Source organism: Gekko japonicus, unplaced genomic scaffold (genome assembly GCF_001447785.1).
Source record: "Gekko japonicus isolate JY-2015 unplaced genomic scaffold, Gekko_japonicus_V1.1 scaffold239, whole genome shotgun sequence".
In the NCBI taxonomy this organism is placed as follows: domain Eukaryota; kingdom Metazoa; phylum Chordata; class Lepidosauria; order Squamata; family Gekkonidae; genus Gekko; species Gekko japonicus.
Window position 1 is genome coordinate 1,356,939 of NW_015163611.1, and position 15,890 is coordinate 1,372,828.

Sequence of the window (15,890 nt, forward strand, 5' to 3'; positions counted from 1 at the left end):
TCGACCTCTAGTTGTGAGAACAACAGGTATAACAATCTGAGACACCTTTGTGCTTAGCAGGGAAAATATTTACTTTCAAAAACTACCAGGACGATCCAGGGCAGAACTTAAGACTGATGCAAACAGAAACCAAACACCTATTTTTGACTTTTTGACCTATGGCATCTAGAGGTAAAGAAGCAGCTGCCTTCTGAAAACAGTGCGTATCTTCCTGAATCACACTGCTGCTGCACGCCTGCACCAGTGCTGTAACACATAGCTCTGTCACACACATGTACATACTAAATAATCCCAAATCACTCCCTGTACTTCATTCTGTTCAGCATTGACCTCTGTATAACTAGAAACCCCAAAGTTCACCGACAAATTCATCTTCCTTAGACAGCCAACATTAACTGCTTGGCGTGCAGAAGGTCTCAGATTCAATCCCCAGCATCTCTAGATAAAAGATCTGGGTAGTAGATGATGTGAAAGATACCTACCTGAGACCCTGGAGAGGTGATACCAAGGCAGCTTCCTGTAGTCATGTGATGTCATCTTCTCTCCCAGGGATTACATTTCTATCCCGCCCTCCCCGCGGACGGGCTCAGGGCAGCTCACAATCAAGAGTAGACAATACTGACTTTGAGGGTCTCATTCAGTATAAGGCAACTTCATGTATTCATGTGTGTGTGACACTCTGACCTCTACAGAGGGTCACTGAATAACTTGTTGTTTGTTTAAATCAATATTAACTCTGCTGTTTATAAGAAGGCAAGAGGATCATTAGATCAGGTCCTAGAATCATTTTTGGTATATTTTCACCATTACACCCAGCAACAATCACAAAACTGGATAAATTATACTACATGTTAGAGCTGGAAGACCTTGTCCTGGGGCTTGTATTTTGGTGGGGGGGCCCCCTTCACTCTCTGGAGGCACGCAAATTGCCTTCCCTTCACTCCTGGAGATGTGCCGCCTCTGTGGTGCAACAGGGAGGGAAGGAGAGGCGTTTAAACCCCCCCTCTTTCCACTCTCCAGAGTCGTGTCACCTTGGCAGCACACCTCCACAAGTGAAGGGAAGGCAAATTCTTGAGTTGGCTTTGTAGCTTCATCTTGCCTCTCCAGATTCTGATTGTACCTAGGGAAGAAGAGAATTATTCATTAAGGTTGAGTCCTGGGCTACTGCTGCACTACTACTGTGCCAGCCAAGATAGTCAGTCTCCCTTGTTCAGCAGCGGTTCACCCATAAGATAGTAGCATCCAAAGAACAGTAAGCACAGGATCTGATATAGCAGTACCACTCCTGCTAACAGAACAGGTCATGCGTCAGTCACCGTTATCCTTGGACACATTCCTTTGTAACCCCGCAGGGCAAGCACTAATTAGGTTGCTTGAACTTCAGTCATGTTAACTAGTTAACTGATGGCCTACCCAACCTTTCGTGTTGGGGGAGATGTTCAAACCTAACCATCGGTCATGAGATACACTCCCAATGGAATGGGAATGTAACATAGGTGTGATGCGGAGCGGCAGGGATGCTAGCCAGAAATATCCTACATATGATAGGGACTCATGGCCACTCTACGTGTTGTCATTACTGTTTTTATTGCATTGGGAGGGGTTGGTTTTTGTTTAAAATTGTGATCTGCCTTGAGTCTCAGAGAGAAAGGGGGACTATACATGATATCAATATAAGCATATTGCATATATAAGCGTATAAGCGGGTGGACTGATCAGACAAAGGAAATACAAATTGTTTCAAAGGAACATATGTGACTTCTATGGGAAGCTTGGGCTTCGTGTGCTAGAATCCAAACCCCCTTCAGTGGGATTTATGTTTATATAAAGTTGTTAATATTAGTGTGTTGCTACTTTGCTCTCCGACGTAGCATTCTTTATAAACGGTGGGTTTTTTTCCCTTTAATGTGTGTTATTCTGCAAATCAGCTGGAAGCCCTTTTAGATTCGGGATGACATTGGCCCAAGCTGTTAATGTCTGGCCTTTTCTACTTAAGTTCTCAAAAGAATATGCAAGATCTCCCTTCTGGTTTTCAAGCTTTGGGGAGGTTACTGGGAGTGTTCCCTTTAAGCTGAGTCAGTGTGAGCTAGTTCAGTTTTTTAGCCTCCGGCTCACACCTTTTTGTCTTAGCTCAGGAAGGATGGCTCCAGAGCAAACTGATTTATGCAGTAGCCCAATCGTTGGCTCACAATGTGAATGCCAGGAGCCCACAAAGTAGAATTTTGGCTCACAAGACTCCACAGCTTAGAGGGAACACTGGTTACTGGGTACTAGTGATATGGTGAGCCATTCTTCCCAAGCAAAATAGAACAATTCCTTAATACCAAAGATGAGCAGCAGGCTTATCTAGCAACTAAACAAGGCCACCCATAGACAAATTACACAGTTCTGGTACTCCCAGGTATGTAGAAAAAGACCATTGTTCAGTTGTAGACTATTGCTTGATATGCAGAAGGTCCCAGGATCAATCCCTGGCATCTCCAGTTAAAGGATCTGGTATTAAGTGATGTGGAAAACCTCTACCTAAGACCCTGGAGAGCTGCTGCCAGTCAGTGTAGACAATATTGACCTTGATGGACCCATGTTCTGATTGCGTATAAGTAGGGTTACCAGATACCTTCATTTAACAGGACATACATACATACATACATACACACACATTAGATTTCTATACTGCCCCTTTCCGTAGACTCGGGACGGTTTACACAGTTTGTACAATTTTTCTAACCTAGGGGCACAGGGGAGGTGAATTCCTTACCCAGGCACCCCCCTATTTTTGGCAGGTCCTCTTTTCTTTTGGGTGCTTGTCCTCTTTTGGGCTCTTTTTAAAAAACTGATGAAAATGTCCTCTTTTTGGGCTGGAAAGTTAGGAATATTCCTAGTTCGTAGCAATTTGGTGTAGCGGTTAAGAGCAGCAGACTTTAATCCGGAGAGCCGGGTTTGATTCCCCACTCCTCTAGATGCAGCCAGCTGGGTGACCTCCTCTCAAAGCTGTTCTCTCAAAAGCAGTTCTCTCAGAGCTCTCTCAGCTCCACCTACCTCACAGGGTGTCTGTTGTGGGGAGAGGAAGGGAAGGTGATTGTAAGCCACTGTGAGTGGAGGGCGGGGTATAAATCCAACCCTCCTCCTCCTACTACTACTGCTACCTACTATCACAGCTTAAATAGTAGGGGTATTTAAAATTAGACTTATAGTGATCACTTATTTGAAGTAGTCATTTGGGAAAGATGTCTTCTTTTTTGCTTTTCAAAATATGGTTACCCTTGTATAAGGCAGTTTCATGCAGTCATTTAAAAAAAATCTTATTGGATCATGTAGCCCTGGTCTCTGGTTCTGATCCTCCTTATGTGTGTTTCTCTTATATCTGTGCCAGCCCTTGCACTTCCACAGGGGGCACTCCCTAAAATGTGAAGGTCCATCCATCACTGCTGTTACAGCTATCGCCTTGAGCAGACAATAAAATGATAAAAGCCTTACTTAATATTATCTCCCTGATATGTAATTATTGCCCCTATAAATTTTGCCACAGAAAGAGTAATGGAATCCTTTTTATCCAATAGTAGCCATATCACCTGAGCTGTTTCATATTTTTAAGTAGAGGGGAATACAAAGACCATAAACAGAATCTGAGGCCATGCACTCTTCATAGTGGTGTTGCCAGAGGCACTGCACTGCCTTTTACTGTTGGGTAGCCCCGTAGCAAGGGCACTCCACTTCTAACCTGATCCAGAGACTCACAAAACTCAGGCCAAGGAAGGCACTCTGGTTCTGAAACATAGAGCTAGCCACAACTCTGAAAAAGGGGTCTCCATTTTCAGGTGACAGGCAACCTCAGAGCAAGCCTCTAGTCTTCCCCCTCCACCCAGCAGAGATTATGCTTATGGAATAACAATGAGTTATAGCAGGCAAAGTATCTACATTCCTAAAGTCTAATTCTTTGTCTGAATACTTGCCTTTTCTACTCTGTCCCTCAAGATACCGGGATAAACCAATCAAACATTCAAATTATTAACGATCCTTCCTGACGCTAATCAGGGACGTCTCCCACCTTTTGTTTACCCTGGCCAGGACCATTAGTGGTCAGATAATCCATTTAACTAGCCACCCAGCACCTGGCTTCTGTTGTTAAATCCAGACCCTGCCTCTCTGGAAGCTCATTGGTCACATCTAAGCCTTGCCCATCCTGATGCCACACACCCCTGGGACTCATCATTGGTCCAGGAAAACTATTGTTCTCACCTGAGACCAGCCCCCAGGGCCGCCCATTGGTCTGCATTGTCTTCCATAGGGTATATCCCAGCGTAAACATGGCCTCAGACCGTGTGTTTTCTGCCATAATCCAAAATGGCAGTCCACCCCTGAACTCTCTGAGTTTAGGCTACAATCCTTTCTTCATGGACCCCTGCACATCTGGACAGGTTGTATCACCCCTCTATAAGCTATCAATCACCTCTGCTTCCTTATAGTTCTATATTGTGTGTGTGAGTGTTTGAATATTGTTTGTATGTTTAGTAAAGAAATCATTATTTTAGCCACACAGTTTCTGTGTCTGTTCCTGGGTTCTTGGGAATTCTAACTCTGGTATAGACAGGTCAGATCCTATAGATAAGCCAATTGCATATTAATAATTATAATTCCCCCATCTTTATTAAATAATAGAGCAATTTGGCTAACAGTGGAACTCACCATGTACTAACCCAGTACAAGTGATTGTGGTGTGCAAAAAGTTTGAAATAAAAAAATTCTGACACTGCCACTATACTGGAAAAGCCTCAAAAAGAGTGATCCCTTTAAACTTTTCTTCCTGCACACTCTTCAGATTTCTTGCTTTAGTTACGTTAAGTTTTTAAACAAACTCAGTTTTTTTCAACCCAATCTTTAATTATTTCCCCTTAAGCATCCCGAACCTTAGATTGCCTCCTCTTGTTACCTGCTACTGAGATCTCAGTCTTTTATAATTAATCTCCATAAGCAAGTGGTGCAAAAGCTATTCTGTAATCTATCAGTCGTAATAGAATTTAGAGCCACAACCATAGGAGTATTTTTAATTTGTCAGAAAATGGTGAAGGAGCGGGGGGGGGGCTGGCTGGCTGGCTGGAGCCATTTGTTTTGAGGAAGTTTTATCGTCTTGTTTGCATGTGACTCTTTTTTTCCCCCCCTTTTAAAAAATTTCAGTGCCACACCAAGAATAATTTCTAAAGCAAAGAAAGGTGTTGAAGAAACTGAAAAAAGAAGACCTACAGTGGTGCTAAATACTTCAGAACCCATCACCAGTGTCCAGATCTGGTTAGCAGATGGAACAAGGATAGTACAGAAATTTAATGCTACGCACAGGTAAACACAGATCCTATTCATGCATTCTTTCAGTAATGCATACTTGTAAAAAATGTCTCGGACTCCAGTCCAAAATGTCATAAGCCTACAATCAGTTTTTCATTAATCTCAGCCTGTAGACTACTAGAGAAAGCAAAACATATCGGAGGGAAAAAACCCTGAAGCAATAGGGACAAACAAGTGACAAAAATGTCAGGGCAGAAGTGGCCAGAACTAAAATAAATATTTTTAAAGTGTGAAATCTGAAATAAGAAATGCAAATAGCACAATTCAGAATTTTGCAGTACACAATAGAAAAAAATTGTTTCAAACTTGGGGCTGCCAACATCCCAAGTATTCAGTTCCAGGTTTCTTTCAGCATGAATATCGTGCTTCATAAGAAATACTGGAAAACAATCTGGATTTCATCTATGAATCCAGAATCAGTATTACTGGAACAGGAATATTTCTTTTAGTGCCATTTGCCTAAGTCCCAAACTTGACAAATTCAGAAATGTGAGATGTGTTTAATGTTGTGATTTTTATTTGTTTGTTTTGCACTGTCCTGAGAGGTCAGGATCTTTGAATTTTTGTCAGTTTAGTTCCAATGAAGCTGTATAGTGTTAAATATTTGGGTCTAATTGGCATTATCAGTTATTATGGCCCCGTCCTGGTCTTTTATTTGTTTGATGTGTTTGTACAGTGCCTTCCTGTGGAAACATTCAAAGCAGCTCACAATTTGAACACTTGAAAAGACAAAACCAATAAAGAGTAGAAACGGACTCATATCATTGGTTCTCTCTTCAGGGGTTGATGAAACGCATTCCCCAGCCTGGGTATCGCCTTCCCGTCTGGGTGCACAAGTCTCTCAGTTGCCCTGGGGAAGGTGCCTTCTGAAGGGACTGTTAACAACAGTAATGTGTTTTTTCTTAGGCTGTTGCTAGTCCCTACAGGAAGTGATGAAATGGACTTCCTGGCCTGTTGTGTATTCCAGTCAAGGCACACAGAACTTTCATCAGCTGTCCCAGCTGGTTTCTCTCAGGCTGTGCCTTACTCTGTGTTCTCTAGAAGTTGTAGGAAGTGAGAAGTTGGCCTTAGATGCTTTGCTTTCAGGACTAATACCATGCCCGGTTAATTATTGGTTCTATTGTTTTGTTCAGTTTAATATAGTAATAATTGAGTACTGCCAAATCACAAGGCAAAAGATGAGCAGAGGGGTTTGCCGTTGCCTTCCTCTACATAGCAACCCAGGGCCTCCTTGGTGGTCTCCCATCCAAGTACTAACCATGGTTGACCCTGATTAGCTTCCAAGCTCTTGTGAGTTCAAGCCATTCTGGGCTATTCAGGCTGTTTTTGTTCAGTTTACTACCTCTGTTCTCATTCTTCAGTAGCTGAAGGCTAACAGTAGAGGAGCGTAGGCCAGAAGGCATGTGTGCGCATATATGTTTTCAGCCAGAAGGTATATAGGACATTGTGTGGCTGCTTCAAAACAGACACACTCCAGTCTGGAAGCCAAAGTGGAGAAATGACCTCTTTGCAGAAGCAGCTGATGTATTTAAGTCCTGTTGAACTCAGGCTTGAAAAGCCTTTAAACACAAACACTTCACTTGCTTATAGTTGAAGCGGAGACCAGATCTGTGAACGAAAGCAAAGATCAAATGAGGCAAAGGTTTCCAAAAATGTCAACTACCGAACCATGGAACAAGCCCCAAGTATCCATTTAAATTAAACAACTCATGGGAGAGAGAAAAAGGTTAATTAGGCAGATTCTGAAAGGCTTAAACCGGGCAGGTTCAGCCTCTCAGTATATTTGATGCCATTTTGTACTTAAATTCCTGACTATTTTTTTTAAATAGTCTTTGCCTCTTTTCCCTCCTCAGAATAAGCCACATCAGAGACTTCATAATAAATTACCCAGGAGCCCATGGAAGAAGTCCGTTCACGCTGACCACATCGCTTCCATTTCTAGAGTTACTGGACGAATCTCTCACGCTGGAGGAAGCCAATTTAAAAAATGCTGTTGTTGTTCAGAGACTCAAAAAGAGTACAGAACCTTTCAGGAGCGCATCCTAGCACCGTTTGTCAGGATCCCCCAACGGTACTTCATGAGGAGTGAGCCGCTGCTGCTACTGAATGGTCTCAGGAGACAAGGGGGGGGAGAAGACCTGCCCCCCCCGAATAGTTTCCCAGTTGAGTTAGCTTCACTTTGCCGAAAGGCTAGCTATTACTTGAGCTACATTTAAGCAAAGCCAAAAAAATACTAACAACAACTTAATAGCAATATCTGAGAGTGGTGTACACATAGTGTGTGCTGTCCATCTTAAGGTAGTCTTAGATCCATTTTTCCATTAAGGGCCTGAATAGAATGTAATAAGTGTTTTGTTTTGTTTTTTTAAAAAAGGCTACATAGGTTGGCCAGCTGCACTTGTCTAATAATTTATAATTAAGTGCTGTTAAGTTGCTACCAACTCATGGTGACCCCTCATGGGGTTTTCAAGGGAGAGGTGAGCAGAGGTGGTTGGCCATTGCCTCCCTCTGCATAGCAGCCCAGGTCTTTTTCGGTGGTCTCCCATCCAAGTACTGTCCATGGCTGACCCTGCTTAGCTTCTGACTTCAGACCAGCTGAGGTTACTCTGGGCTATTCAGGCTGCTGCTCTTTTCTAGTCAAACAAAAATAATAATAATTAGGTTTCTGTTTGCATGTCAAGTTATGGTTTGAAAATTTCCTTTACCCATCACTGTTATGTTGGGGAGGATTCCCCCTTGGTTTTATTCTTGTTTTCTGTTCCAGTACACTCTTATCAGTCTCACACCACCACACTAAAAGATGTATAGCTGGTTAACAGAGATATTTAAAGTTGAAGGTCATCTTAACAAGCTCTCAAAAGTATCTGGGGTCATTGTTCCGAAGCGGCTGCTGCCCGCCTTAAGCTTTTCCTGCAAACTTGTGTCTTTGTTTATTTTTTTGTGCCGTTAGGAAAAGATCCAGCCTTTTATCTTTGGTTCTTAAACCATTTCCCTAAGAGTAAACTCCATTGATTTTAATAGCACTTGTTTCCAAGTAAATGCACTTGAGAGTGAAGTGCTGGTTTGCAAGTTAGAAGTATAGAGCAGTCATTACATTCATAGTGCTGGAAAGAGCTAATTTAGAAGTCCAGCTTTGGCGAAATCCTGTACCCATTCCACATGGAAAAATGTCAAACAAGCAGATCCTTCATGTGCATTTTAAGATGGCCGAGTCCCAGTGTTTCGTCTCAGAGTGCATGTTTGGATTAAGTTTCTAAAAAGAAGAAGAATGTTTTGGGTACCAAATTAGCTATTTTGCTTTTGTGATAAATGTCAAATAATCATATATATTTGGGGACATGCAAAAGATGACCGTGTTTTAATGAGATTGAATTTTTCTGTTGAGTCTCTCTGGGCTGTTTTCCACATGGATGCTTTGCTCACCCTTGTCTTCCTGGCTGCAACAATGGTTTTGGAAGCATCCCCATGATGCCATCCTGTATTCATCCTCATTCCACGTTCCCCCCCGCTTTGCTGCCATCTCTCCCAAATCTGGCTTGATATGATCTTTTTGGAAAGGCCATCACAGTGTCTTTGTGGATGGGAAGGTGTGTATTCTTGCAGATCCTCCTCAGTTGGCTCCAGTTTCATTGCTTCAATACCAATGGCTGTCTCCCCATACCCTCTCGAGGGCATTTTTGGGTGCGTGGGGGAATCTGTAATAGCAATTATTGTTATAGCATTATAATGTTATGACAGAATATTGCAACAGTATACTGGTTCCCAGTTTTCTTTCTTTTTTTAAAGTAAGTCTCTAGTTCTTTTAGCTGCAGAATTATAAGGAAAAATGTTTCTTCTTATAACTTTGCAACAAAAGGGCTAGAGACTTAAAAAAATGAAAGCTGTGAACTAGTATATTACAGCAATAGATCATTATAATGTTATACCAGTTACAGCTGTTACCAATTTTTTAAAGCCTGTTTGTGTGTTTTTTTTCTAAGTCAGTTAGTTTTTAAGAGGTTAGTGTGGGGCAGATGCATCAGTCCCGGACAAGAATTTTCAGCATTCATCTAGACGTGCCCCATTAATGCACTAGGTACTATGTAATTTTGAAAATGGAGTCAAAAACTAAAGGGGAAGAAAAATCAACCCAGGAAACAAATCAAATAGCCAAAAAGGGTTAAGTAAGCAAAACTCAAAAAATATATACAAATAAATAACAAAATTAAAAGTGAATGTTAATCTTCCATTAATTACCGTAAAATAATAACCAGTAGATCGCACAAATCATTAAAAATTGCTGTGCTGTACATGTCCCTTTTACCAATATGGCAGATAAATTAATTCATACAGAGCAATCACCAAGTAATACATGGTCAAGTTGGTCAAAGAATATGATAAAACAACAAAACACCAAAAGCTTCTGATGAATACAGACATCGGATAAGCACTATATACAAATGTATCCACAAACATACTGTGAAACAATAAATAAGAAAAGAAAAAAGAGGGAAAGAAAAATTTGCTTTGTATAATGGAAAAAACTTTCTCCCTTTCCCTGTTTTTTTTCTTTTAGCGATTATCTGATGTCTGTATTCATCAGAAGGTTTTACCCTGACAATTTTATTGCACCACCACGGAAGTAGCCACATGCATCCTGACAATTTTATTGCACCACCACGGAAGGCAGTAGCCAAATGCACTTGATGTGTTATTGTTTTACCATATTTTTGACTGAGTATGTGTTACTTGGTGATTACGCTGTATGAATTAACTGCCATATTTAAAAGAGATTTATGTGTAGCAAGAACAATTTTTAAGGTTTATGGGGTCTACTGGTTATTATTTTATAGTAATTAATGGAAGATCAAAATCATTTTAGTTTTGTCATTTATTTGCATATAATCTCTATAAATCCCAAATTAGTATGGTGTGTGTGTGTTTTAACTAAGCTTTTTCTGCTAACCTTGGGGGCTTGCAGAACCACAAATGGCTGGCCCCATTACATGGATTTCACTATACATACTTGGAGAAGGGCAGCCCTTGCCTACTAGGTATAGTAATAATTACATTTCTGGCAGTTTTTTGCTTAGTGTGTCTGTATATAAATGAAAAGATGTATAACTGATGTGAATTGATGACAATCCCAACTGTATGTACACACAGTGAAATGCATCTGTGTGCTCGTCACACAAAAAACTCATGCACTTTCCTGTTTCTATGCAGAATGCTTCATCTTCTGTGAGCTGGCCCTTATGCATGCAGAAATATTCACGTTTTCACAAAAGCGCAGCAAAATATGCATGAAACTACTGAACAGCAATAGGCTGTCAAAGTTATATATATATATACAGTGTATATACACTGAATGATATATACATGTATATTCAACAATGATTTTTTACATTGACTATGAAGTAACCTATAATTGTACTGTTTTAGAAAACTTCGCATTTGGCTAGTAATGAAGCACAGAATATATAGAATTATTCAAACTACTGATGGCGTCAGAAATGAGAAAACAGCGGTTTCCTTTGTGTTTGGCTTTCCACAGTTCTAGAAATAGGTGTTTCTTAAAACTGCTGGCCACTGTCTGTTCTTTCTGTGGACGTACAGAAAATAAGTGCCTGTTAATGAGAGAGTTTTGTAAATGGGTAGGGTTTGCTTTTTGAAATACAAAAAGATGGGATTGTTTTCTTGGAAGTTTGTGTAACAGCTGTAGGTTGGATCCAAAGGTCATTTTCTACCAGCTGAACGAGAGGGAACAATTTCCACTGATTTACACACACACACACACACCAATTGCAGACCTCTGATTCACTTATCATGTGTTTTGGGGGGTCCCCTGTCTCCCAGGAACAGTATTTAGACGAACACAGTAGACTGCATTGGGAGGGGGAGGAAGCAGGAAGTGTTCATTTCTAGTACTGGTGGAAGTTCCTTCCTTCAGCGGAAAACCACCTTTGGATCCAGCCCCCTCACAGACTGCTTTTACTTGCCTGTATTCACTAAAACTGGTTTTACAGCAAACAGAGCCAGATTTTAAAATTTGCTGCGCCAGCTCAAGATTGTGCATATGAAGCATACCAGCACCAGCAAAAAAAAAAAAAAAGCAAAAACGATGACAGTTAATTAAGTAATGCCAGAGTTGTAGGGAGGTATTTAGAACCACCATGGCTGGCTCACACACTTGAATATACAGCATTGTGTGGAGAAGCCTACGGATGACCAGGACTGAACATGGAAACATGCAGCAGTTATTTTTCGTTGTGAGGTAATTTTTGAGAATTTCAATAATCACGAAATGGCTCCTATGTGCTCTATCCATGTATAGCCTGGTTTTCATTGAGCGGTGTCCATGGAATCCTGTAATGGAGATGGCATAGGGAGATGGCATAGGCTTTGGGTTGAGAAATACCTGGAGATTTTGGAGGTGGAGCCTGAAGAGGGAGGGCGGGGTTTGGGGAAGGTTGGGACTTCACTGGGGTATAATGCCATAGACTCCACCTTCCAAAGCAGCCATTTTCTCCAGGTGAATTGATCTCTGTCATCTGGAGATTAGCTGGAATCCCAGGTCTTCAGCCACCACCTGGGAGATGGGAACCTTCAGATGGCACCCTACGTGTCTGCAAGGCCACATTATGATTCCTTCTGTGTACGAAGTCCAGCGGGTTTCAGCAGACTGCACCTCAGCCTATCACCTTGTTATTTAAAACGATACGGAAGTGTAAATCCTGCTTTAATTTTACAGAAACTGTTTCTGTGTCATAATACCTGGAGTCAGGGTATTCAAGAGTTCAGTAGGTGATGTGATTATTTACCGCCAAAACAGATCTTGGCGACACAATTCAAAATTAAATCCATGTTGATAACGGTTTGAACAGCTGAGGTGCAGGCTCCTGCTTTGAAAGGCTGTTCATAATTGATCGTTCTGATCTTAGAGGAACTGCAGACAGAATGAATGTATTTAAGAGGGTTAGACTGTAGATAAGTAGGTGCTATACATGAAATGTGTATGGACAGAGAGGTGTCTTATTCATATACATCCCAAGCTGTTCTCTAAATCTCTATGCAACTATGCATTGACTTGAGCTATTAAGACAACCAGCCTGCTAGTAGCATTATCTTCATCTATGTCCAAAACCCTGCGCCTAGTATCTGTCTCATATCTGGTCAGTAGTAATACTTGCTTGAATTCAGTGCCTTAATATCTCATGCAGAAAAGTCAAAACGGTCTCACAAAAAAGATTAAGACAGAAACTGTCTCTATTTAAATGAAAAGCGGAGGGCATATTTGTACATCTCAAGTATTTGAAAAGTATGGTCCTAAGGGAGTGCTAGAAGATATGATGGAGCTCAGGATGTAAGTGACAATGCGCCCCCCCCCCCTGCCTGGTGTCTGCCTGCTCGGGCAGGTATTGCCCCCCCCCCCCCCTGCCTCGTGTCTGCCTGCTCGTGCAGGTATTGCCTCCCTCCTTTTGGTTTCAGAGATAACTATAGTTGGTGTTCCAGCTATACCCATTCTTGGCTAACAGGCCCCAAGCCCATCTCTAACCATAGATTCCATCTGAGGAAGCCTCTGATTATGATTAGCAAAAAGATGTTTCTCTGCAATCAAGGACATGCCCTTAAGCCTGCTATGACATTCAGAGAGTTCATGTCTGGATGCAGAGATGTTCTGCTGCTCGAAGTATTAGCACTGTTTCAGTTTTTTCCCTTTCTGTTTTTGGGAGGGAATGGGACATGGTTAACACTAAACTTTGTTCATGATTTTAAGCACAATTTGCACAAGGTTTTGTTATATCAGTTTTCAGGACAATACTGGATTAGAAAGATGAGGCACAATATCAAAAAAAGGGGGTTGTGTTTGTAGCAACATTTGTATTTATTGACATTTATAGAACAAATGTGATTAAAAGCACCATTTTTTCCAAATTGTTTTTGCTGTTTCTTTCCTACCTCCACTGTAAGACAACCTTTATTTCAAGTGTCGCTCTGAAGTTTGAAAATATCTTTGGAAATATGCAGAGGGAGAAGATTCAGGGCTGTCGTCCCTTTATTGGGGGGCATGCTAAAACAAATAGGGGGAACGAATATTTGAATCCATTGGTTCCTTCTGAATTTCAGGAATTCATTCAAGGAGGTCATGGATCCCACAAGAGCACATATATAGGATGAAAAATGTCTAGTAAGGGGAGGTGGGTGCCCCTGTTGCTCACTGGTTCATGGCCAGATTAGATTTCTTCCCCTACTGCTTCCTTTGATAACTAATACAGGAACTGTGGCTCAGTGGCAGAGCATCTGCTTCGCGCACAGAAGGTTCCAAGTTCAATCCCCAGCGTCTCCACTTAAACGGATCAAGTAGCAGGTGATGTGAAAGACCTCTGTCTAATACCCTGGAAAGCTGTCACCAGTCTGTGTACGGACCTTGATAAACAGTGTAATGCAGCTTCATGTGTGTAGGTAATGCCGGTTGTATTAAGGCTTTCCTTATTGTTTGAGCTGCGGTGGCTCAAGTGGTTAAGACGCTGTACTGCAGGCTGTGGAAGGTCAGTAGTTCAGCAGTTCGAGACCCGGGTGCCGCATGACGGAGTGAGCTCCCGTCTCTAGTTCCAGCTCCTGCCAACCTAGCAGTTCGAAAGCAAGAAATTGCAAGTAGATAAATAGGTACCACTTCGGTGGGAAGGTAACAGCATTCCGTGCGCCTTGGTGTTTAGTCATGCCGGCCACATGACCACGGAAACGTCTTCGGACAACGCTGGCTCTTCGGCTTTGAAACGGAGATGAGCACTGCAACCCTAGAGTCGGATTCGACTGGCTTTTGAGCAAGGGAACCTTTACCTTTATTGTTTGAGGGAAGAATTCTCTCAGATTTATGCTTAAAAGAACATGTTGGAACCATTAGAACAAATTTAGAGTCCATTGGCACATTGAAGGCCAACAAAGGTTTATTCAAGGTTTGAGCTTTTGTGTGCACGCACACTTTTTCAAATACATTGGCATGCACACGAAAGCTCATACCTTGAATAAACCTTTGTTGGCCTTCAATGTGCCAATGGACCCTACATTTGTTCTGCTGCTTCAGACCAGCACGGCTGCCCACCTGGAATCACGTTGGCACCATGATCACTGTAGATTACCGTGAACCTCCATGACAAAAGGCTTGGTATGGTAACGTAGATATCGCCTTGTTGGGCTTTTACCGGGTGATGGCACTGCTCAAGTGCCTATCAAAGCTTGCAAGAAGTGACAGCACCCCCCCCACCCTTTCTAGCTGAAAGGAGGAGCAAGAGGTGTGTGGGAAAAGAATGCACAGTTTAGATTCTAGAAGTCTCAGATGCAGGGTGCCACTGCTATGGAATGGATGAGGGCACAGAATCTCCCACTCTGGAATCTAATGCAGGGTAATGAGTCCGCTGCCCTTTAGCAGTACCTGTGCGTCTCCACCTGGGGCTCTACTTGTACACTGTAAACAAACTGAACAAAATAAGTCCAGTGCTGCCTGCTTCCAAGGGAACCAACCTAGGACTAGGTAAAGCACTATCTGGAATCAATGGAACCACTCACTGTTCCAAGAAGTCGGGCACACATAATTTAGCTGAATGTTATTACTTTGTCGTTCTCCCAAGCAACTACATACATTCCCAATGCTCTTTTGTTGTTGTTGTTTTCCCCCATCAAGTCACAGCTGACTCATGGTGACCCCATAGGGGTTTTCAAGGCAAGAAACATTCAGAGTTGGTTTGCCCTTGCCTGCCTCTGCATAGCAACCTTGGACTTCCTTGGTGGTCTCCCATCCAAATACTAACCAGGCCTGGCCCCGCTTAGCTTCCAAGACCTGACAACATCAGGCTATCCTGATCTATACAATTCAGGACGTGGATGCTCTGGGGGGTTATTTTTGTATGCTTCTCTGGTATATTTTTACTTGGAATTGAAAATATTGTAAGAAGAAAATCCAGACTTTAACCTCAAGTTAGAGAAAGCTGGGTCCCATGAGTGACAAGAAGCAGCTAAATTTGCCAGACTAAAAGGGACAATCAGTACTAAGATGTACAACATCTTAACCTTAACAGCATTGAATCAGGTGGTGGGTAGCCGTGTTGGTCTGAATCAGCAGAACCAACGTTTGAGTCCAGTACCACCTTTGAAACTCAGTTTTATTCAAGGTATAAACTTTTGTGCGCACACACACTTCTTCAGATTCTTATCTGATAGTACTTCTTATCTGAAGAAGTGTGCGTGCACATGAAAGTTTATACCTTGAATAAAACTTTGTTGGTCTTAAAGCTTCCTTAACAGCATTCTGCAGGTTGTTGGATAAGAACATTTAACAGAAAAAAAGGGAATTCCTGGTACATTGTTAATAAAATAACCCCATACTTTAGTACAGGTGAGGTTCAGAAAAGGTTCTGTACTTGAGTGATAATGACAAAGAAAGTAGGAAAGCACAGATAAGACATTTTCAGTACTATACTAAGAAGAGTTACCATACCCTTCTAAGTCCATTCAAGTCAAGGATGTAACCTAAGAATTACTATTCTGACTTTTGTAAGAGAACCCTACTGTTA

General features: G+C 41.9%; 1 protein-coding gene across 3 annotated transcripts in view; it reads left to right on the forward strand.

Moving 5' to 3' along the window:
- The window catches only part of UBXN2A (UBX domain protein 2A), a 32,273-nt gene extending 24,481 nt beyond the window's left edge, over positions 1-7,792 (forward strand). For all 3 annotated transcript variants that reach the window (XM_015407339.1, XM_015407340.1, XM_015407341.1), the window contains 2 exons: positions 5,176-5,334; positions 7,194-7,792. In XM_015407339.1, the coding sequence (XP_015262825.1) occupies positions 5,176-5,334; positions 7,194-7,386 (352 nt within the window). In that variant the 3' untranslated portion in view covers positions 7,387-7,792. The remainder of the gene's footprint in view (positions 1-5,175; positions 5,335-7,193) is intronic.
- Positions 7,793-15,890: the final 8,098 nt, after the last annotated feature.